Genomic DNA, 25,818 nt, shown 5'->3' with positions numbered 1-25,818 from the left:
AACAATATGGGACAATTAAAGCTATCTTAAAAAATGAAGTTCAACACTCATGGTAGCCAACAGTTTAGGCATAGTTTCTTTTATCCAGGCATTTCTTATTAAGTAGTTTCTCACACAAATCAAATGAGAATTGTGCCTTCAAGGAGCCTACAGTAAAATAACCAATGCTAAAGTTTATTTATAAATATATACACTAGATTATATATTATACACACACATACACACACACACATATGCACCTAAAAATAGCAATGACATAATACTAGCTATATTTATTGGGTGCTTACTATGTGTCAGATACTGTTTTATACACTTCACATATACTAATTCATATCACCCTCATTAGAACCTGAAGGGTAGCTGTTGTCATTACCCTTTATTTATAGCTATGTATTCTGAGAGCAATTAAGAAGTGTGCCCCTGGTCAGTAAATACAAGATTCACGATTTAAACCCAGATAGTCAAGCTTCAAAGCTCACACTATTAAATGTTGTCCTGTCTAGTCTCTCTAATAGAATATAGAAAGCATTAAACATCATTTACAGTAAAGAGAAATACCAATAGAATCAAGAGGGAGACAAGATGTCTTCTAGCTCAGGACCTCAGGGAACAAGGGGAGATTTGAACATAACTTTCCTTGAAAAGTATGTAGCCTCTGGGTAAATTGAGATGAAGAAAATCAATCTGAGGAGAGTATGTCAGATCATCCAAGGACATCAACCTAGTTTGGCTACCTTTTTGTTGTGGTTTGGATATGAGATAGTCCCCCAAAAGTTCATGTGCCAATGCAGGAATGTTAAGAGGTGAAATGATTAGATTTTGAGAGCTGTGACATAATTGGTGGATTGATCCATCTGATGGATTAATAATGTCAATGGATTACTGGGTGGTAACTAGGCAGGTGGGGTGTAGCCAAATGAAGTAGGTCACTGGGGGTATGTCCTGTGTGAACATTTTGCTCCTAGATGATCCTCCACTCTCCTCTATGCTTTCTGGCTACCATGTGTTGACAGCTTTCTTCTTCAACACCCTTCTACCATGATGTTCTACTTTACTACCATCCCAGAGCAATAAAGTCTGCTGACCATGGACTGAACCTCTGAAAAATTGTGATCCCCAAATAAATCTTTCCTGCTCCAACTTGTTCATGTCAGATATTTTGGTCACAGTGATGAAAATCTAACTAACACACTGTTTTTGTAGGAGTTGAGGGTATGTAGAGAAGTAAAATAAGAAATGAGATTAGAAATTGAGATTTGGGTCCAATCTTGAGCGTCAGGTGAAGGAGTTTATAGGACATTTCAAAGGCTTTACAAAGTCATAAACAGTGTTTGAAAGGGGGAGTTATGTATGTATTTGTTGACAAATACTTATAGAGCACCTATTAGGTGAAATGCACTGTCTTGGGCAATGGAAATATATTAATAAATAAGATAAATCAAATACCTCCCCTCATAGCATTTATAATCTAGTTACAATCTAAGTTATGCTTTAGGAAGCTTAATTTGAAAGGGCAATCCGAAGGTTGGCTTGGAGCAACTGGTGGGCAAGAATGAGTGGAGGAAGATAAAAGGTTTCCTGAAGAAAAATAAATAGATGTAAAGGCTTGTGGGGGCAAAATCCACAGATCTTGAAAATGAACTTGAAAGTGAGGCAAGTGAGAAATAGATGTGGAAATGACTGCATGGTTTGAAATTTCTCTGACTAAAGTGATGGTACTGTGATAAATAGCAAGATAGGAGATAAGGGTAAAAGTGTGTTCTATTTCAGTCATATTGAATTTATGCTGTCTCTGAGACATTTTAGTAAGTAATGTCCCACATCCAGTAAGAAATGTAGGATAAATACTAGAAACTGATAAAAATACTCAAGAAGTTGGATTAAAGGAGATAGAAGACTATTTCTGATAAAAATATCTAGCACATATCTGATACTTAGGAACTACTCTCTGACTATTGAATGAAGATAGTGAGATTGATGAGAACAGAAAAGAATATCAAGACTAGTTACTCAGGTAAGGGAAGAAGAAGGAATGAGTAGAGAGGTAGGGAGACTTTTAGCATGATGCATCATCCTAGTAAGTGAAAAGGTGAGAATTTGTTTAGTAGACTTGGATGGGTAGCAATACCAAAATAGGCACAGTTTTCTAGGATAATGAGCACTTGTTTAAGAACACTTGTTGTGGTGATTTCATAGAGAAGTGTTTCAGTTGCCAGAAAAATGTAGAAACTGGACTGAAAAATGTAAAGGTAAGATGAGTGTTTAGAAAGCAGAAATACTTCCAATTAACCAACACACTCCTATTAGGTGAATGATTTAAAACTTGCTTTTGGTTATCTTGGGTCATTGCTTAGAATGCTAGGTCAGTGGGTAGTGAGTAGGATGGTAGGATTAATAGAAGGTCAGAAGGTCAAGTTTAGATCAAATAGATTGTTCTATATATAGTTGTATGACCTCAGCAGATATTACACAACCTCAAGTCTCAGTATTTTCATCTGTATTAATGGTGTGATGATATTACATCATACAAGTGAAACACTTAGCTAGCATACTGCCTGGCTCATAATAAGTATTCAAAAAGATTAGCTATTATCATCTATCCTAATACTTGGATAAATATGTGGTGTTTTGATCCCAGAAAACTAAACATTTATTGTGATAGGCTTTGATTTTGCATAATAGCCCTTCTTAATCTGTAGCAGTAAAACACAAGTTAGTTGATTTTTAAGGAAGGAACAATAGATAGATTACTTAAACTCTCTAATTTTACCCTCTTCAACTGAAAATGGAAATAATAATAGCATAACACCATAGTGACTTTAGTGAAAATCAAACTAGAAAATGAAAGTAAAAATACTTGGCCAAACATAAAAAGTAAAAATTTTAGTTATTATTAATTAATATAACTTTAATCCATTGAATTTTAAGAGTTACAGTATTTGATTTATAGCTCTGGCTTGACTTTGGACTAATGATAATTCATAACATTAATAAGGACCTTTCACTTGCAGAAAGCTTTTTCAAAGTACCTTTATATTTATTACCTTCTAAGATCCTCACAAAACCTCTGTGAAGAATAAAAGACAATGGTTATTAGGAGCTATCAAAATTGACTTTTTAGTATGCACAGTATCTGACCTATGTGGGTTTTTCTACCTTTAGAGATATAAAATTATAGAATCTAATAGCTGAATTAAAAAGTTATTCAATTTGGTGCTTCCCTTGTATCATTTCAGATAATTACCTAATGTAATGGCAATATCCAGAGAAGTTCTAAAGGTTTCAGTACATTTGGCTAACATGTTTTCATATGAACATGACCATAACATGGTTCAGATTGTTACAATCCTTATAATCAAGTGATGAAACTCATATTGCTTTAAATTGAGGTGGTTATTTTCATCACTGGACAAAAAAATGGATTTTTATTTTCTATATTTAGTCTTCTTTTCTACCAAAGATAAAAAAATAGCAATCCTGAATATTTGTCCTCAGTGATTCCTTTTTCTAATCTTTTAATTACTTTCACTATTTCCTTTTGGATTCTGTCTGAAATCTATAGGAATTTCAGTGTCCAAAACAACATACTAAAGTATATAGTAAGAAGACAAACATGTAGTTCTATAATCTATTCTTAAGTACGATAGTCAGTAGTATTGTGAATGTGGAGATACAGATTTTATAGTAGCAAAATGAGAATAAGAAGTAAAATAAAAATTTCTGTTCATATGAGATAAGCTAATAGCCATTATTAAAAAGAATTTTGAAAATGGATACATTATTCAAATGCTTTTACTTTTTCATGGTATGAGTTTTACACAGAAGTTTTGCTAATTCTTTGCCTTTTTTCATGGTTAAGCGATTAGGAGGGTTTCCATGGCTATGTCCTTTTGAATAACATAGAATATAACATCATGTAATACCAATTTTGGGCTACAGTGAAACTTTGGTGGCATTTGGATGAATTTCTGAGTGGCATGGATGCATTCAAATAATTATATAAGGTTGTGTGTAGTATCATTTATTTCTATGCCTTCCTTGTTGCTGTTTGTCAATTCAGATCTTTCTCCAAACTTTACCTCTGAATTCAGACCCACTTCCAGGGAGGCAATATTTTTACTTGTATTCCTCACAGACATCTTGGTGAACCGACCAAATCAAGTTCTTGACTTCCCTTCCCACACCTGTTTGTTCTCTTTGAATTCTGCAACTCCATGAAGGCACTGTTCTTTCCTTAGTCAAGTGGTTAGCAGATAGTGACTCCTTCTACCTCACATTCTTTCATCACCTCTACCTCCCATAGAGTGCATCACCATGTTGATTTTATCTCCAACCATCTCACATATCTGCTTCATTTTCCAACATTACTACTTGAGTTATAATTTCTTGGTTGGAATATTACAAAAATAGCTTTCTAATTGTTGTCCTTGCACAGGGCTGAGATCTTTCCAACTCATTCTCAGAGCTACCGGAATGGTCTTTTATAAACACAAGTCTTGTTATTCCATTTCCTTACATAAAACAAAGCTGTGAGTTTCCAAAGACTACAGATAAAGTCCAGAAGGGAAAGGCTGGAAAGTGTTATCAGTCAAATTATACTGTTATATTGTGTGCACATACAAATATGTAACAACAAATCCCATCAACATGTACAACTATAGTACACCCATAAAAATGTGGAAAAAATAGTTATCATAGGGAAAAGGAAGCCAGCTTACATTTTTCAAGCTCTTTGAATCCAATTCTCTTCTCCTCTATAGATACCTTCCCTATATCCTACCATTTACTCTTGATCAAATCCTGTGAAATATTATACTCACTGTACAGGAAGAATACAAATGGGATTTAGAGGTCAGGCAATAAGGTAATAAATGTTAAATTAGGGGTCCTTCCACCTCCAAGGCACATTCTCCATTATATCGTGCTATCTTTTTATAATTTAGCCCCAATTGATCTTTCCAATCTCATTTATTTTAACAATCATATTCCAGTCACAGAGAGATTCCTTTAGATTCTCAAACTACCATACTGACCAGGCCTTTGAACCTGCTGTTGTCTCAGCCAGGAATGCTCTTTCCAACTCTGTGTACCTGGCTAACTCTTGATAAATTATTTTGAGTTTCTCTAAATGGTGTTTCTCAACCTTGTCTGGTCATGAGAACCATGCAATATATCGAACTGGAATCTCTCAAAGGTGGAACCTGAAGTTAAACATTTTTGAAAGCTCCTCTGATGTATAAACAAGGTTAAAAAAATCACTGTTTTATGCGAGTTTCCTGGCTTCTCTGATAGGCTTAGGTCTATCTTCTGTTTATATATTTATTTTATTTTTTTGAGACAGAGTCTTGCTAAGTTGCTCAGGCTGTCCTCAAACTCATGATCCTCCTGCCTCAGCCTCCTAAGTAGTTGGGATTACAGGTATAACTGAGTGTACCTATAAATTCTCTTTGATTTCTAATACATTATTAAAATTGGGGAAGTAACTTCTTCAATGTTTCTCAAAAAAAGAAAGATGATCTTGTCCCACTTGTTAATTCCAAAGGAATGATAAATAATTATTTTCAGGTATTTAATACTATTTTTGCTAGATCTTTTTTAGCCCTCTATTATAGTTTTCATCTTGCTAGCATAATTTCAGTTTAGCATGTGTCTTTACTTCTGGAATAAGGCAGAAATCATGTTCTAATATAGTCTTTGGAGTATGTTACATAGTGATCCCACATAAACACACATATACACAAACGTACATATAAAGAGTGGAAACTAAAGATTCACCAAAAAATAATGACCCTGACTTAAGAGTGATTAGTTATTTTTTCTATTCTATTAATTTTTTCCTTTCTTTTTAAAAATGTGGATTGATACTTATTAAATTGATTACATGACCCCATACTTTTTCTGAACTATGTTTGAAAAACACCTATCTTGGGTCAGAGGTACTAATCATGATGTGATTAGTTCCATTATAAAAAGAGAAAGAATCACTAGGGTGCTCTCTCTCTGTCTCTATATCTCTTCTGCCTGGAAAGGACACACAGAGAAGGCTGCTGTCTACAAGCCTAGGAGAGGTCTAGAACTTTATGAAATAAATCACATTTGTTTAAGCACCTCTTCCACTAAAAAGAGAGAAAGAAAGAAAATCACCACTCCAAACATGTTTTTATCATTACATTAGACCTAACACCATGATGCATGACAGATGTTTAATAAAGATTTGCTGAATAAATAAGAGTTTTCAGGGAAATAATATATGTAACATCTTTCCATATCCAGAATGGTAGGCAGTCAACAACAGGCAAAAGAAAGATATCAAGATTCACTTTCATACTCTTTAGACGACAATCAAAATAGACTAAAAATACATAAAAACTCAATTCAAAGTTAAAGCAACAGAAAAGAATATACTAAAATTTTCCTTTTCTTAGACAAAGGGATTTATAGATTATCTCTCTAATCTCAGATATTCGCAAGAAATATGATATTCCAATTTATTCAAGGTACTAATTATGATATTAAGATTGCAGTTTTTCTTCTTCTTTTGGAATGAACTAGTAGGCCAAGGTGGTTTTTTTTTTTGGGGGGGGGACCTTAAAGAAACTCCTTTCCCAAATTCAATAATGTATTAGAAACCAAAGATATCTTAATTCATAGGTGTACTGAGATATATAATTCAAAGTTTACCAAACTTGTCTCTTGGAAATGTGTTATTTAATAGAGAATTTTTATAAAGGAGAGGAGGTTGATAGGAGATAAAGGAAAACATGAGACTAGTGAAGTCCTGAGATAAAGTAAAACATATGACCCAACTCACAGATGAAGGGTTTTCAAATATTAATTGCTCCTTAGTTCTTTTTGCTGAGAAATGATCTTAATTACACCATTTATGACCATCTTTCTCTACCACACACTCACACACCTCTACAACTGGTGTTACAATGATCTCTCAGGAGTGCTTAGAGAATCAGTTAGGATTTCTAAACTCTTAAGGAATATTTGCAAAGATGTAGACTCATCCTATATTCAGTTAGGTACTTAGGATTTTATGTTAGAACTTTGAACCATGAACATCTTTATCAACTCTCTTAGGCCCAAAGAGGAAATGTTTTGGATTGAAAAAGAATCTGGTTCAATTATGAATATAGTTCTTCATTTTAAAGATAAATACACAATTTAAAAATTCCCAAACTTTCACCACTCAGGCTCTATATGGTGTCCCTAAAAGTGTATCAGCATATAAGTTCCAGTTAGACTATCAGAAGTAACAACATTCATAAGAAAAATGCATCCATTTGAAGGACAAGGACAACTGTAACATGCTTCCTTGATTTAGAAAGAAAAGTAAATAACACTTTTTCTTAATAGTTAAAGAAGTTCTAATGTGTTTCAGAATGGAATTTATCAGGTTAATTCCATTCAGAAAGCATGTTTCATAATACATCTATGCTTTTTGAACTTATGCATTATGAGTATTGCTGGGAGAATTAAATATCCAGTGAATTGGCTGATAAACAAAAGTGATGAGTAGTCTATCAAGAGCCAAGTCTCCATATATAGAACAACTGATTGGCAGTCATAGAGAAAAACACATTTCATGAAGGTTTTCACCCTCTCTCTTTTTCCACTCCGCGGCATTTGTATAAAATCAAACAACACTGCTGAGTTACACAGGTATGTAGAAATCTACTAGGAGGGCTGTTGCTTTGGCCATGAATTTGGAGTTTCTCTTTCTTTTTCCCTCTTCCTTCCTTTCTTTTCTCCTTTTCTTTTTCTTTTCTTATGATACAGTTGCACTATGTTGCCCAGGTTGCCTTCAAATTCTTGAGCTCAAGTAATCCTCCCTCCTTCCATCTCAGGCTGTTAAGTAGCTGAGACCAAAGGCATGCCACTGCACCTATGCACCTAGCTCACTTTTTAAATGTGTGGCTTGATACTTGATACAACATGAATCATTGAATACAATGCTAGAGGCTTCTTCAAATGAAGTAAAAAGTCATATCAAGACACTTTTTTCTCTTCATACATATTGAAGAAAAATCCTTTTGTTCAAGGTAAAACTTCATACTCAGAGGGAAAAATCTCCAAACACTTCTATGTAGTTGAAGTACTGAAATTGTATATGATCTTCTAAGGTATGTCATTTTATTTACTTTCAAGTTTGGCATTTCCATTTGTTGTTTTTAAACTCTAGCTTTTTGACTCAGTTCAATCAGTTGAAATGTGCCATTAAAAATAATCAATAGTTTCAGAAGTTCACAGTTTTTACTCTGACATCTGCAAATCTTTCATCAAAAGACCATTATTCAACCATCTAACTAAAGGTTGGAATTGGCTATAAATGTCATTCCTATCCATAATATGTAGTTTAAACCTCAGGCAACTGGAATTCATAGAAAACAAAATATTAACTGAAGGGGAAGGGAAAACTGCCTAAAAATAATTTTGGAAACTTAGTTAAAGTTAGTTCTCCTTTAACTTAGTTAAAGGAGAAAATGATGTGCAAAGGTTTGCAGGAACTCTAAGGGAGTATTATATGGCTTTTAACAATAAATAATAGTTCATCACTTTGAGGTGGAGGCAGTAAAAAAAGCCTCTGTCTTATTTTCACTGTCTTTTTTTTGTCTTTGGTATTCTGGAGGTTATACATAACCTATGCTACAGCTTAAAGTTGGAGAAGGGTAGCCTATTTAACACTGGACTTAATGCAAGCAACAACTTTGGTATGGCTAAGCAAGGAAAAAAAAATATATATGCATCTTATTCAGTAATATAATATAAGCTAAGACATTTTCTCTGCATAATTTCCAATTGTTTTGAGAGTTGAGAAATCTGAACCTAACATATAATTACTTTTCCATTTATTTGCCCATAGTAAATAGAAACATGGCAAGTTTTTCCTTCAATGATTCAAAATTTTGTAATTTCTTAAGATTCATAGTTTAAATATGAATTTTAGTTATATAATATTATAAATAAAAATTATCTAGGAGATAATGGACATATCTTTGTCCTCGGGCAGACTTGTTCACTGTTTTAAGAGAAATTTTTATTAAATCCATGACATTAAATTATTTTTTGTAATTAAATTACTTTATTTCAAAGTAATTTACTTTAAAATTCACACAAAGTTGTATTATTTATCAACCATAACTGTGGGAAAATGTGAACTTGTGTATTTATTAAAATTCTATGGTGGTTTTATGAATATTAATAAGGTGAAATAAAACTTTATTTATAAAATAGTAGAAGCCAAATGAGTTACAGAAGTATATTGTCTAACCATTAATCTAAGGATAAGAAAAAAACCCTAAATTTACATTTTTCTTTTACATTCTATCAAAAGCCCTGGGAGATATTTATAAAAATTAAGTTAGGTATTGTTCTGAAGAAATTACTTTCCAAATAGCAAAGAGTTTAACATGCACTGTGGAGGAGCAAGTGGGGTCAGAGGAGGATTATTAAGCAAGAATGATGAAGTATCTATAAATTGCCACTGTCACCTACTGTATGCACCAGAGTAGCATAGTAGGTCAAATATCATATCCAAACCAAACCAAAGATGGAGAACATTGACAAGGAGGAGGTAAGAGGAAGAAACTTTGCTTGTAGTGATTTGATTTGGAATTATTTTCAACCTAGGATATACTATCACTTTTTTCATCATAATTTAAGAATATGCAAAGAATTAGGTTGGTCTAAAAATTCCTATTATTTTAACATACCAAATTGTACTTGAGATCCTACTAAAGCCAGAAAAACCAGCTATATGTAATAACACTCCACAATAGTTCCAGTACATTTTATTGGTTACTGAGAATAAACTTGAAGAGCCTCCTTGAACTGCAGAATATGATTCTCAATGAGACTCCATTTAAACAAAACTACCCCACATTTCTGTTTTCACTGTTTATGCCTATGAAACTTTATAGCAATAATTTTTGTTTCTAGGAAAAACAATTGTCTGAATATTGTATGATCATTAACTATGACAAATTTAGCCATTTCATTTTTATTTTCACAGATCATGTTAGGAAGAAAACTACAAAATGCCAGATTAACATTTCAAAACGTATCTGAAAGTAATGAAGGGAAACTGATTCAGTTAGCAACGCTAAATAAAACAGACAATTCGTACCGATGCTTTCCCTGTAAAATATTAAATAAACACTCAAAAATGGCAACCTTTTCAATTTAATAAACCAATCCCTAACTTATTTTTCTGTCGGAGCAAAGTTTCTGCTTGACCAAAGCTCTGGTTTTGTATGCAATCTTTTTTTCTGGTCAAAAAATATGTACTTTTTAGACAATCAGGATATTAAATGGAATCACAAATGACTTTTCCTTTCCCCTCTGCCTCTCTCCTCTTGCCCAAATGCTGAAATATATTGGACTGTATAAAACAACAATTTTATTTTGTCCTCAGCTTATCAATTACAAGTACAAATGCTGAGAGTTGTTCAATTGGATTTGCAAGAGTGATAAAGTGGAAACGCTTCACTTACTTGCCATTGTTTCATCAACTCTCTTACTCCCTTGGAGTCCTCTAGGAGTCTCTCCTTATAGGTAGCATCCTGTAGGACATTGGCAGTTGTTTCAGCTTCTGTAAGCCAGGCAAGAAACTTTTCCAGGTCCAGGGGGAACTGTTGCAGTAATCTATGAGTTTCTTCCAAAGAGGCCTCTCGCTCACTCACTCTGCAAAGAAACAAATAGCCAGATGCAATTCTCAAATGTCAGAATGGGGTAACCAGTGAACTCCATGAAAAGAGCAAAGGCGGGTTGTTGTTCAAGCTCTTCTTTAAGCAACAACAACTAGAATACTGTGCTACTTATCTTCATTTCTATGTATCTTAAAGGCTTCTGCATGGGGGAATACATGCAAGAATAACTATTAAAAATGAATGACCATCAAGGATTTCTATAATTCCCCTCCACAGAAATGGGTCTTGTGCATGAGCATTCGTATACACACACACACTTTGGATAGTTGCAAATTCATATATAGATACTCAACACTATCATCTTTTAAACTTAGCAGTTTGTGCTGAGCAATATTGAATGCTTATTTTAATATGCTGCAAAAGTTAAAGCTAATCTTTATAGGTAAAACCCTAAAATCCCTCAACAAGCCTATCTTGATGTCACCCTGAAGAAAGAAACAAGGATTAGATAGGTAAGGAGAAAAGTCAAGAAGATACAGAGTCTTGGAAGATATTCTTTTCACTGAAGGTGAAAAAAGATTGGAGGGCAAAGGGAAAAGAAAGACTAACAAGAGGAAAAACAACATTTCCTAGAAACCATTGTGCAAAATATCATTTTGCGTGACCCTAGTGTGTTGTAACTACTGCACTAGGTTCATATTTCATTAGATGATGGTCATACAGCTGCGAATATTCCCCAAAAGAAAAATGTTATGTGTAATGGAAAAAGTAGAGCCTTAAAAATCAGACAGATCTAGGTTCAATTCCCAGTGTCCCTTACCAGTTGTGTGACATGGCAAGTTACTAACCTCTGTGATTTCTCATTTCCTCATCTGTAGTAGCTATGACTGGGATGAGAATCAAATACAATAAAGCATGTAAAGTCGAGCACCTCACATGTTACACAGTTACTCATTATAATTATTCAAAAATGTTCCTTCTACCCACATCCTATTTTCCCATTCCTTTAGTCTTTTAAAAGGATGCAACAAATTTCCTAATGATAAAAAAACTTTAAAATTTTACATTTTCTGATAATATATATAATGCATGCATTGTGGATACACACACACATGCCCTCAGCAAACACGTACATAATAATAAGTCAGCAGGGAAAATTGCCATAGGCAGTAACAGTCCCATCTAAAAAGATTCAGGTAAATTTTGCCTGCAATGAGGAAATTAGTACTCTATTTAAATGCCTTATTTGCCTTCTTTTACTACACAAACACTTTCTGGGATTAAACACAAGCTAAAAATGGATTTTAAAAAATTGAACACTTGAATACGATACACACTGCTTGTTAAGATGTGATTGTCAATAATTATGCAAAACTGCAATTTATTTCAGCAGCAACTTTATCATGGGATGTGCAAACCAGGCAAACAACTCCTGCAGAGCCAGCGGCAGCAAAGCCCCCGAAAGAGCTGTTTATTCATCATGGGTGAGGTTTTTGCTGAGCACACAGTCTTTCACAGGGTAGTTTCAGAGCTCATACTGGATAAAAATCTTCTGTCTGCATTAACTGGTGGAGAATAGAATAGGTTTATGAGGATGCAGCTATTGGAAAAAAGTTAGTATTGCACTAAGCTATTTATCAACTCCTAAATAAACATTAATATGGCACAGCTGAAAGGCAATGTAGTGTTCTGGTTGGGCAAAGTTAAACCCCATAGAGCTCAAGGGCTAGCCTGGCCTGCTGGCTTATTTAGTTTGGAGCCAAACTATCAATACAAGGACAAATATCAAAATTGTCATCTATCAGGATTTAAAAATGTAGAATTTAAAAATGTAGCTTCAAGAATCTCAATGTTACAATTTGGCATGCAATGTACAGGCTGAATTCCATGTAACTGCTGACAAGTGACTGTTCCTGAACTGCAAAAGAGGCAATTTCATCCAGTTAGCACTAAAACTTACTCCATCTCCAGCCTAAAATATGGGACAGAAATAAGCTGTCATATTCCAGAAGATGAATGCACAATTAGCTATTGACATATTTTCTAATATACTCCAAATACAAACAAAATAATAGGATCATAGGAAATTCTCCCACTGATCAAGTGAAACTTGGAGAATTAGACATTGTGCATTTTATTATTAGCTTCATCTTCATGATGAACTGCACTTGATGCATCTGAGTTCCTCTTTTCTTAATCTAGAAGCACCACTTACCCTCTGTTTCCAGAGAAAGTAACTAGTAAATAACTTTCTAAGAGTTATTTGCAAAATGCAATGCACATAAATCAGATGAAAGGGTTCTACCCAGACAATGAGATTTTCAGCCAAATCCTACCAGTGAGTTTGCTGCTTTGTAAATTAGGCCCTTAGGGAAGAAGTATAACTCTTTCAGGACAGTAAGGCACCATTTTCCTAAATGATACCCTCGTGGCTGAAATATTGACAACATCAGGCTGAATATTTTCTAATTTAGGAAACGCTTTTCAAAAATCCAATGGCAGCAAGAGCAGAAATATCTCTTCAAATGAGCTCTTTTACAATCCTCTTTGATCATAGGTGAGATTGTTGTTTCCTGCTTATATAGGTTTTTTTTTTAGACTATAGACTTTCTCCTGGGTCCAATGCATGTACACTGAATTCCGATATTTTAATTGTGCCAAGTCGAGACTAGAAATGAGTGAAGGATACTTAATTTCCATAGTTATGCATTCAAAATAACTCTAAATATAGCCCATAGTTTTAAATTTTTCTCAGCAATATGACTTTGAATGGCTTATATGATAAATAGAAATATAAAAATAATGAGAATCATAAATAAATAAAAGATTGATTTAGACCAAAACTAAAGATCCTGAATACGGATTATTTTTGTGTTTCCTTTGTCCATGATAGCAAATCCTGGAGAAAAGTGTTGAATTTTAAAAGTAGCAATGACCAGTTATTAGAAAGAGTAATAATGCTTTACAAAGAATCTACTATATGGATTAAGAACGTTTTAGATAGCAAAGCTTAATCATCAGTTATTCCAGCTTTGTAATGTACAAAAAATAACTGAGAATTTGATGGAGTAAGGAATGGTATGATGATTTCAAGAGGTTCTCCTCTGTTTGCAAGGACATCCTGTAGTATTCTCAGTATATAAACAGGGTGATATGGAACAATGATTCCCCAAATATGGTCTATGGACCAGTAGAACCAACATCATCAAAGAACTTTTTAGAAATACAAACTCTCAGGCCTCATCTTAGGCTTACTAAACCAGAAACTCTATAGATACAGTCCAGTAAGCTGTTAAAACAAACCCTCCCAACATTTCTAATGCATGCTAAAGTTTCAGAATCACTACTGCTAGAGACTAAACTTTGAGAATTATTATGTAGCAGACACTTGTGCTGGGCTGCCCAGACCCCTCTTCAGGATGGAAATGCTTCTTGCCCCAGCATCTGGGTGTGCTTCTGGCTAACAGTCCTCAGGAGTGGACTCTGTTAAAGACAGCTGCTCCCTTTGTTCCTGAGGCATGCTGGACCCGCTGACAGGTCGATATCTAATGTGGGTTATAAGACGCTAGCTCCCTTACTCCAACTCAGGGTAATTCTGAAGGGCTACCCTAACTCTTTGTGGGGAAGGGAGGGTCGATTGTTGTCATGGTGACAGCTGCATGGGTAGCCCAGCTTCTACTTCTGCCCTATTCTGCTCCCTTTCCTTTTCTTCTCTCACAGGTGTTAAGCTTGAAAGCTCTCTTCAATAAAATTTCTGGACATTAATTGCTTTCTCAGTATCTGCTTTCTGAGGAACCTGACCTGCTGAAGTGTCTGTCATAAGAACTTTAAAAATACACTTGCCTAAGGAATGCAGGTGTAGAAATAGACAACTACTTGCACAGATTGGTGATCTCCAAAAGGGACAGGATAGGGGATTCTCCCAATCAGCAATTGTACCTGAAGGGTTATTGCACTTTTAGTTGTCCTTTAAGGAGATCTGTAGATAATGTGGATTTGCATTATCACCAGTTAGAAGTAAGGATCTATCAAAGGGGTAAAGGGTCAGAGATACAAAATTTAGTACAACTTGAAAAATTGCTCTTCCAGGGACAACTTTGTAAGAAGATGATGAATCACCAAAAGCACATCTTAGCATCTTGAGTGTCTTAAAGAAATGATCATCAATGAAGCAATATGTATATTGTGATTTGTCATTAGAAATGCTCATGCTATGGTATCTCTGAATAAATCTCTAAGGCTTCAGGTTTTCTAGGTGGTGGAAATTACCATTTTCTTACAGGCACACCTAATACATCAACAGTAAAAGAGGAAAGGAAGGGAAATTGGTTACTTTTCAAGGTGTTTTAGTTAGGTTTTTCTTTCCTATGACTAAAAAACCTGTCAAGAACAATTAGAGGAGGAAAAATTAATTAGGGTCCTCACAGTTTTAGAGGTCTCAGTTCATAGATGGCTGGTTCCATTCCTTGGGGCAGAACATCATGGCAGAAGAGTGTGGTGGGGGAAAGCAGCTGGGAATATGGCACCAGGAAGCAGAGAGAGAGAGAGAGAGAGAGAGCTCTGCTCAACAAGGACAAAATATATACCCCACACACATGCCCCCAGTGACTCAACCTCCTCCAGCCACACCCTATCTGCCTACAGTTACCACCAAATTAATCCCTATCAGGGGATTAATTCACTGATTGGATTAAGGCTCCCATAACCCAATTATTTTACCTCTACACTTTCTTGCATTGTCTCACACATGAGCTTTTGGGGGACACCTAGTATTGAAACCATAACACAAGGTAAGACTGAAAAGCTTAATTAATGTATAGATAATATTACACTATTAGATTTATGAATTGAAAAATACTTAATCAGTGCATTGTATTGCAAGTGTATATATATATTTATTTATATTTATATATGAGAGAGAGAGAGAGAGAGAGAGAGAGAGAGAGAGAGAGAGAGCAAACAAAATACATAAACACATTTAATATTTTTAGGGAAAAAGGGGCTCAATCTGATATGGAAGGTTATTTTGCCCAGGTGTTTCTTTAAGTGGAACAAATTGGGGAAATTCATAGTGCTCAGTCTTCCACTAAGCAGCACTTCCATCTGTGCCCTGTATTGTCATACAGTAACCATGTAAAATCCTCTGAATCCTTCTTTCTTAGTTTATTTTCATTTTTACCCTATTATATCCCATGACGTTTTTAGGGAAAGCTTTACAGGATTATGGTTTTGTTCCTTGTTTCAGGGATGCAGGTCAGAGAGAAGGAACATCAGTACCTGACCTTCAAAACAAAAAGTTTCTTGCAATGTCAAACATAACTCACAGAACCAAGTTAACCTGAAGTTCAAATTTTCTGTAACTATTGCAGTCTCTAATAGTTTGCTAGTAAATAAGTTGAATTTTGATGTTTAAAAAACAAATCTGTAGATATTTCATTCCCTTCCAGAGGTTTCTGCCTTTAAATAGATTATCTTTACATCTGAACCTAATTCTTATTTGCACACGCCTATCATCATCTCATTAATAGATTCACACATGAATCTATTTTATGCCTATTATGTGCCAGATCTATGCTTGATAGTGGTGATACAGAATTCAATAAGACATGAACTTTGGCATGTAACATATTCAAGTCTGGCAAAGGAGATAGGTAAACATTTAACTATAGTTACAATGCACTTAGGGCTACAAAACATCTGCATTCCTTACCAGTAGCTCAGATGTAACATGCATCATGTTGCATTCATGAACTTAATTTGCCTAACAAACAATGAATGTATCTTAAACATTTTGGCCTTTTTACTTATCAAAGAAGGTGGAAATCATCTAACTGGGCTTTAATCCAAAATACTGTGATGGATGCTCATAAAAGTTTGTCTAATTGAATGAATTTTCATAAAAAAATAAGAAATCTTTTAGATAAACAGTGCAGGTTGTAGATGCTTTCATTTTGCTGTTGGAGTGACTGATTCTCAGAGAACCATAATGACTTTGCCAAGGTTGTTTGCAAATAATTGACAGAGCTGGGATTATAGTCCAAGTCTTGCATTTTAGAAACGAAGTTTTTCTAACTCTGAAGATAGATATTAATGTCCACCCCTTTCAGATATATTCATTCAAGTGAAGGAAAGAAAAGTGCAAGGAAGGTATGCCACTGAATCTTGGCCTTCATTTTGGAACAGATTTATCTTTTTGTCACTTTACCATAAGTGGGGTTGTTGAAATGCACAAATACCTACACATAAGGAAAGACACATATAAATTTATTACCCCAACTATTGCAGAAAAAATCTAGCTGGTTTTTGCTTCAAAACAAAGAAATCCATTTTCAACACAAATTTGCTGGTTTGCTATACACCGACATATGAATTAGTGAGATTTTCATCCCCTCTCTCCTGAGGTCTGGTACTAAATTACTCAAACTCTCCAAAGTTAATTGGAAACCACGACCTAAATGTTCCCAAAGTATTGCTGATTAGTTCTCAGAAAACTCATTCCCATCTTTCGTCACCCCAGACAACACAGAATGACTTTTTAACATGTGCAGTAACAACACACTTGCACAAAAAAAGATTAGTCCTCCAAAGATAAACCACAGCTTTGAAGCTATATATGTAAACTTCCTTCAATCATGCAGACATTTTCGTTTAAAAAAATCCCAGACTTTACCTTTAGATAGTAAGAGAATGTAGGCATTATCAATCATATTAAGAATTTTAAAACATACACTGTATCTCTTTCATTTTTTTAACCCCTACAAATGTTTTAAAAATTGAGACATGCAAAATATATCATTAGGGGAACAACCGTAATTATGTACTTTCCTTAAGACTATTGGGACATTTCTGAAAAGAAAAAAGAGACAACATTGTGCTCTCTACTATTCTTTGCATTAATCATTTCATTTGATTTGTGTCTCTCTGTCATAAATCACTAAGAAAAATGAGTTGATGAAAGAAATGTACACAAAATATGAACAGATAAAACATACACTTATTTTTCTCTCTCATACTGTTAAAGAGATTAATATTCTTTAATCTTCAATCTGTATATTATGTCTACTACTACAATCCCAAAATGTACGATGTGGGAAAAATGAATCATAATGTTGGGAGCAATTAATTACATTTGATTTGATTCATATAGAGACACAAAATGTTATCTTGGACTTTTATGGAACCGGAAAGGGTTTTTAGAAAAAAAATGTAGATAACACTACCTTTCAGATACATACAAACAGATTAGTGTCGGGCTTCTCATGGGACACAATTTCTGCTCTAAATAAATTCTCAATGATTTGAATAATGTGAGTCTTTAAGTTGTTTTTTGTCCCTTGTAGTGTTAAAAAGGTGTATTTCCTAATATTGATAGACTAAAGTAGCTTCTCTTCTAAAAGGATGTGTGGAAAATAGTACAGAAACCCATTAAAAAAGCATGCCTAGCATCACCTCTTTAAAATCTCATGGCTGTGAAGTTGAGCAAATATATATATATATATATATATATATATATATATATCCTCATCCACAATAGCTTACAGAAAAACACAACTGTGAATTGTTAGATGTCAATATATAATAATCAGAAGACAGCAAGACAGGCAGGTTCAATTTTCTAAGATCAAAAAGTGGCCTGGGTTCCATCCCTTGCATCAGGGGAAAAAAAAAGGAAAAGCAAATATAGCAGATTCATTTTAAAGAAAAGAAGTAACTAAAACATATCATTGACAGATGAAATGAACTCATAGTAGTTTTTATCAATGGAATTTGGAAATATAAATGATTTCATAATTTCTGATATGAACTTTGAGTTATGGTGCCTAAATATTTGCAACCCTTATTATCTAAATCCTTACTCTGTTGTGGTTAACCAATACACTTCAGAAAGAGTCCTTTATATTCAATGATTATTTCTATAGTACATTGCACTAAAATATTATTTTTTGGTTTTCAGACTCTTCCACAGATATTATCTCCTTCAATACTCTAAATAGCCTGATGAGGCTAGTGAAGCAGGTCATTGTTATTCTGAACAGTTTATAGATGAGAAACTTGACCTTCAGGGAGACTGATTGAGTTTCCAAATTAAGTGGCGAACCCGAAACACCCAATTCAATCCACTGTACTGTAAGATATTACCTATCAAGGCACACTTGCCAATCTCCCTGTGAGGTAAATAGAATGGATATTAATATATTGCTATTCCCAAAAGTCCTTTGTTTCTGTGATTATTACATGAATTAGGATTACTGTGTGTGTTTGTGTGTGAAGACAAAAATAAATTATTATTCCTTTATCATTTTCAGCTGCCATCCAAGAGACCTATTGGAATGAATACTACACTTTCTACTCAAGGTAGGCTTAAGAATTTTATTTAAAAAGAGGCAGTAATCAAATATCTTAGTTCTTAAGAAGTAATGGAAAATTCTTATATATATAGTTGTGACCTTCTCATAATGATAATTTAGTAAATGTTTGTCAGTGAAGATCTATGTATTTTGGAAATGTTTTACATGAAAAATATTGAACATGAAAATAAAATATTTCATGCATTTCTTTCCTAGAAAATTTAGAGTAAAAAAAATACATTTTATAAGACTGATTGAGAAATGAACTAATCTTTCAAAGTGACTAAGTCTTGGTAGATTCTAAAAGAATTGCCCTTCTAATTTAAAATCGATTTTAATGGCTCAGATATGATTTACAAGACAGGATGTGGGATTACAAATAGCTTGAGCTAATTAAAACTTATCAAAATAAAGATTTAAAGTTTTTTGCTTTCTTACTTTTAATTACTAGGGGGGAAATAGCATTGAAAAGACCTAGATACTTTGAAATACATTGATGGCCTCAAAAAAATCAATTAAAATTTATGAGGAATGGTCATAAATTCAGAATTTATTTTTTCAATTATAACTACAACATTAAAGAAATGAATCTGAGTGCAGCACTTGATTTCAAGGATTCTGACTTGTGAATACACTACCTACTATAGTCTTTATATTTTTCACCATTATCAACTTATTGTAAATTCCTGAGAGCAAGGATTCACACCACAGTTCCTGGCATTTAACACATACTCAGTAAATTCAATTAAAACCAGGCAAGGGTTCTAAAAATGAGGCTACAGTCCCATGTTCTTCAACATCTTAAAATGATTTCTAGATGTGAATTTATTGAACAATATTTATACTTGTATAGAATTTTAAATTTTATACATTGCATTCACATACATCAGTCAAGAATCACAATAATTTGTAGATATCATCTTTGTAATAGAAAATGGATTCTATGAATAGAATGTTATCGAGTTATAACCAAGATGTTTTAAAATGAGAATAAGCAAATCTGTGACCAAAATTGTGTTCTGCTTTGCAGAAGTATAGATGTTAAATCTTTGGAATTTCTTTCTTTCATCAAGTTTTATACTAGCAGCAAAAGTGAGATGGTAGACAATTTTACTGGGTAACACAATGTATTTAGTTGTCAATGATTGAATTTCTGATACTCTTACATGAAAACCTAATACATTTTCTTTTGAATTATTAAAATGTGCTTCTGCAAAGAATGCTAATTTAATGTCTTTAGGTACATTGCAAAAACAGAGGGCATAAAAAAGAATAACTTTCATCAAAATAAGCCCATTATTCTGGTAAATTTTCTGATTGCCTATAAGTTTGATCCTGGTCCAGAGATATCAAGTGGAGAAAGGGCCTTAAAAGTCAGCTGGTCCAGGCACTCATTTGACTTCTGTCACCCAACATACTCTTGTCCTTCCTGCTTTTTATCACCCATAAATTTGATGGGCATCTTCTCTGTAGCTCTACTCATGTTCTGTCATAATCATCCAGTGTGTCAGGGATGAGAACAAAACCTTGTGGCACAGCACCAGAGATCTTCCTTCACCACTTGACACTGATCTATTAATTGACATCTTTTGTGTAAAAGCATGAAATGGTTTCTAAACCATCCAATTTGCTGTGCATCTAGCTGGTATTTCTCCAACTTATTCACAAGAATATAATAAAAGACCTTGTCAAATGCTCTCATGAAATGCAAGTACACTGCTGCACTTTTATTACCTACCAATCTAAAAATTTTTAAATGTAAAATATTTTTTGCCTCAGACATATAGCTAATAAAGGCTTATTTATCTCTGTATACATGTATATCTGTTTGCTATATTAAATTACTGGATTAATCTTTTCAGGAAATCAGTTTGTATTTTTCGTGTAGCCTCCATCTACATAGCATTTAGTATTTTAAATGTCTTGAATGACTACTGTCATAATTTCCTATATTTTTTATATAGAATTGAATTGCATTTGCTAACATGGTTAAAGAGCAATTAATATAACTATGAGAGGGGAAAGAGAATAGAAGGGTGTGAATTACCCTTTTATAGAGACTATACCAATAAATGTGGTGTCTATAGATTATAACTTGGGTAATAACCACAGAATTTTCAAAGATTTTGCCTGGGAATCTTGAAAAATCTTAAATGTTTGTTCATTTCATTCAATTTTATAAAAGTGGCAACTGTATCAACAAAAAGTAGGTTATGTTCTAAGAGAATATTATTTCATTAATTCTCAGATCAGTTTTTGTCCAGAAAATCAATTTTATGAGCCACATATACACAAAAAGGCATTCTGAAAATTGGAGAAGAATATTTAATATGAAAAAGGACTAGAGATGGGAAACTTCTAGATCACACAGTATTTTTGAATGTTCCACTGGATATTCCCATATGCAGAAACAAACTTTATAAATATCTAAAGCTGGAACTTCATTTTATATATAAATATATTTTTCACAAGGTTTTGATACACATTGACTGTCTCAGGAATAAAACAGACTTGTGAAAATCCAAAGAAATTTTACTTTGTGTTGTTAGGGATTTTTAAAAAAAAATTTAGTTTTTTAAATTTAATTATTTATTTTTAAAAATTTTTTACAGACTGCATTTTGATTCATTGTACACAAATGGAGTACATCTTTTCATTTCTATGGTTGTGCACAATGTAGATTCATACCATTTGTGTAATCATATGTGTACACAGGGTAATGGTGTTAGGGATTTTGCTAAGAGTTGTTCAGCATTTAAAAAAATCATACTGTGGATGGCCAATGGTGTTCATGGTGTTTGAGTCACTGTACCATGCACCAGTGTCACTCTATACTTGTTGAAATGTATTCATAGTATCATCACCTAAAAACTTCACTTGTGTTCTTGTGTGATCCTGTCTGAATAACTGCATACTAAAATGTATATTACTTTATCATAAATGACTATTTCTCTTTAAAACTAAGGTCATGGTATTTTTTAAACAAATGTGTGCACAGGTAGGGTATATTATGTACACACTTTGGTTTATGATAGTAAAGAAGGGGTTGCAAAGTATTGCTTATTAAAAATAAAGTAAAGGGATGCCATTGGGACTGAGAAGTTTGCCAACCTGTTAGCCACAGGGAAATTCTAAGATGAAGGATATCATACTGAAAATAAATAGAATTTTTAGGAGAGCATAAGGACATTTCCCTCCTGTGCATCCAATCTCTGATCCTTACAGCACCATAGAGAATGAAATAGCATTTTAAAAATTGCTCTCTTTTACAGCCAGCTGTGACTATCGGTGAATTGGAGGTCTACTTCATATACGAACCTGAATTAAAAACAGTCAGCCCTTTAGTCAGTTCAGAGCCCACATTCTTGATTACATTTGACACAATAATCATCATCATATCTTAAGACTCAAATCAGCCTGACAGTGCTCGACTCAGGGCTGCTTCTCTCAATTAGCTGAAAATTGCAGCCCAGCTCATCTTCTGGGGAATAAGTTTACATTTACAATTTTGCCATGGTGAAAAAGCAACAAAGGTGATGGAAGAAGCAAAGCAACTTTCTAACTTGTACAATAACTGTTCCATTTCAGCAAAGTCTGACAAACCTGTTTCTACAGGAATCAAAAAGAGGAAATTGCTTTTGTTTATTTAAAAATACAAGATAAGTCGAGTTTGAACTAAAAGGGGGAAAATAGACAGAGTGTGAAGGTTTTCACAAGTTATTTTCCAAATGACAGCTTTCAGAAGGAATAGTCAGCTTTTGGTAAGAGCCAGATTAAAAATAACTTAAAATTATTAGTTACATATAATTTGGAAATGAAAAGGGAATATGGAGGTCATTAGGAATGAATTTCCAATAATATGCTAACATAATATTGTGTCCACGTGACACAAAGTGTTACTCTGTGTATCTGCTTCAAAATTATTTCTCATCTGTATTTCTAGGGAGAAAATAATCAAGGATATTTTCGTTTATTTTATGTCATTTATGGTACCTTATATGCAGAGAAAATGGACAATGGCAATGCAGCTACACTTCATGGCGACTGTCCTGAAGATTCGCTCATATAACAATGCCCCCTTATATGCCATCTTCTATGTGAATAACAATGCTGACTCAGAACAGAGAAATGTACAGAGGGACAAACAGGAGTCCAGAAAAGTAGGAACAATACCGAGGAGCAGGAAACCCAGAAAAGCAAGACAATTCTGGAGGGAACTGAGAAACTAGGCATGTTGTAGTCACTGGGGATGGGGAAAATATGTGGGCAGGAATCAGTGTATGAGACCTGACAAAGTTCAAGAATCCACAGGAAGCAACTGCCAGCAATAATTGAAGGGCTAAGGTGGATATAAAAAAGAAATAAATAAGGAGGAAGCAAAGTTGAGGACAGGAGTGCTAGGGAGAAGGAGAAATGACAAGAAAGAGGAGGTATAGTAAGGGCAACATTTGAGTTTTATTTCCAAATATCCCTATTCACCCCAAGTTTAACATTTCTTCCAAGACACTATGTGATGAGTATGCTTAATTCATGACTATCCCTAAGGAAGGAATATTTATTTTCTTATGGTACAGTTATCTTTATTTATCATATAGGATTGATTTTTAAGGTCTGGTTCTTGATGCAAGTTTTAATCATTTTGCAGTAAGGAAGGCAAGAGTACTGAAACATAAATGTTCCTTTATCATATGTAATATCATCTAAGTGAATTTTGACTTGAATCTATGTGGTACACCTTATTAAAGAAAAAGAAAAAGATAATATTAGTGCTTTTCAGTGAATTAAATGATATCTTCTTTAGCATTAGCCATAATTTAGCATCTGAATACCATAAGAAATATTTCTATAGACTCTGTTCTCCTTTAGAAAATAAACATCACATTTTCTCTTGTCACAGTACTTAAATTTTGAGAGTTGTTCTTAAGCTTTACAAAAAGTTCTCACACAAGTCAAATTTTAAAGCATTATCTAGAAAAAGGCATGCATTTATATTTTACTAAAACTACCCTCACAGTTCACTGCTCTAAGTATCAAGAAGCTGATATATACCTAGTTAAGTTTGGCAAAAATAATTAGAAACATAGTTTACTTAAAAATCTACATATTGAATTTTATATTCTCTCATATTACCTAAGGGTATTTTTCCAAATTCTAGCATAGTTGAGTCGTAAGGAAATAATTGGAAACCCTAATTAAGTAATTTAGTAAGTAGAAGTGAATGACTACTTACTTTAAATTATGTAGACCAAGTTGTAAAGCATTTGGTTCACTCTTGTGCTGGTATAATTTTGACAATTGAAAAAATGCTGTTTAGATGCTATCATTTAAGACCCCAATAAATAATCAACTGTTTACTTTAGTTGGTTCCAAGTAACAACACAGATGATCACACAATACTTTAAAAACCCACACAAGTTGACCAATGAGCAATTCAATCATTTCTCTATTAATGGTCATAGAAGCACAGTTACGAATTATATTTGCTAGCCACAGAATTGGATTACATTGTTTTTTAAGACCAGTCCTCCATTTTCCTTATTTTGCTCTATGAGTTCTGTGAACTCAAAGGATAATGTTTCACACAGCTAAAGCTGTGCAAGAGAAGAGGCCAGTTCACAGGATAAGTGCAATACATTTTACTTGGAAATATCCTTGAAGATCACCCAAAAGCTTAATTGACACAGGATGAGATGGCACATCTAGGAAAGATGAATGCCATTCAGAATGAGTTTGATCTAGATATCCGTTCACTTCTTGGTGTAAATCAAATTGTTGAATTTAATTTCACAAATGTTACAGGTGATTACTTAGGCAATCACTGGCTCCCCACATAACTTTCTAGAGTTGAGCCCAGATCTTTCCTTTTCCTGCTGTAATGACAGAAAACATGGTAAGGGTTTATTACTACTCCTCATCTCTCTTAGAATCTCATGCATTTTCCTTCCTGAATAAATGTTGTCAGTAGTAAAAATATGATTTGTTGATAAATTGTAATTTTTTTTCTTTTTCCCTTTCTTATTTACATTTATCCCACTGTATGTTTGACCAGATTCCAAGACTAAGTTTAATCATTAGTTTATTGTTAAGTAGTTTGAGTTCTTGGACGAAGAAATGACATTCTGTATAGTTTATCATACATATATGCTACACAAACTGAGTGTTTTGGGTAGGCACATACATGTTTTTAAAAATTCTCTCCTGAAAATGTGAACACAATTTTCTCCATTTAATTATATTTTTCTTTAAGCATATAATTTTAAGGTAGTTCTTAAAACTTGCAATATGTGATATAGTTGTAATTATTTTAATCTTCATGGAAAAAAATAATGTAATAAAAATAAAAATATTCGTGTGATGTTGGTGATACAACTAAAAATTGCACATGCATTTTGTTAATGGAATATATACTCGATCATAGCTTTAGATGAATATGCAATAATGATTTTATTAGGGAAACATAAAAATACCTACTTCATCAACATAGTGAGTATATATAAAACACTGTAGATTTTCCCACTAAATTATAGTGATATCTAATTTTTTCAATATATGTTAGAAATAATAAAAACTTAGAGTAGCAGAATATTATTCCTCAGAAAAAAGAGATTATTACACTTTCCTAGAATGTGGACTAATAAACACATACATTGAGAATTTTTTTTACCATCCACAATACCTATTGCAGTACTTGGCAAAGTGTGAATGCTTGATTTTAACCGAAGCAGCTAAGTAGAAAATGAAAATATATATCAATATCAGTCTTTTCACTTTAGATACTTCATTATGTTACCTGCCACTATTTGAGTTTCATTTAT

The 25,818-nt window shown here is 33.5% G+C and overlaps 1 protein-coding gene across 5 annotated transcripts in view; it reads right to left on the bottom strand.

The window, feature by feature from the left end:
- Positions 1-25,818, bottom strand: part of DMD (dystrophin) — a 2,089,750-nt gene that overhangs the window by 506,038 nt on the left and 1,557,894 nt on the right. For all 5 annotated transcript variants that reach the window (XM_079122792.1, XM_079122788.1, XM_079122791.1 and 2 more), the window contains one exon: positions 10,500-10,689. In XM_079122792.1, the coding sequence (XP_078978918.1) occupies positions 10,500-10,689 (190 nt within the window). The remainder of the gene's footprint in view (positions 1-10,499; positions 10,690-25,818) is intronic.

Source organism: Sciurus vulgaris, assembly GCF_902686455.1.
Source record: "Sciurus vulgaris genome assembly, chromosome: X".
Taxonomy (NCBI): Eukaryota; Metazoa; Chordata; class Mammalia; order Rodentia; family Sciuridae; genus Sciurus; species Sciurus vulgaris.
The sequence above is the reverse complement of the archived record's forward strand: the minus strand, read 5'-3'. Positions and strand labels throughout refer to the sequence as shown.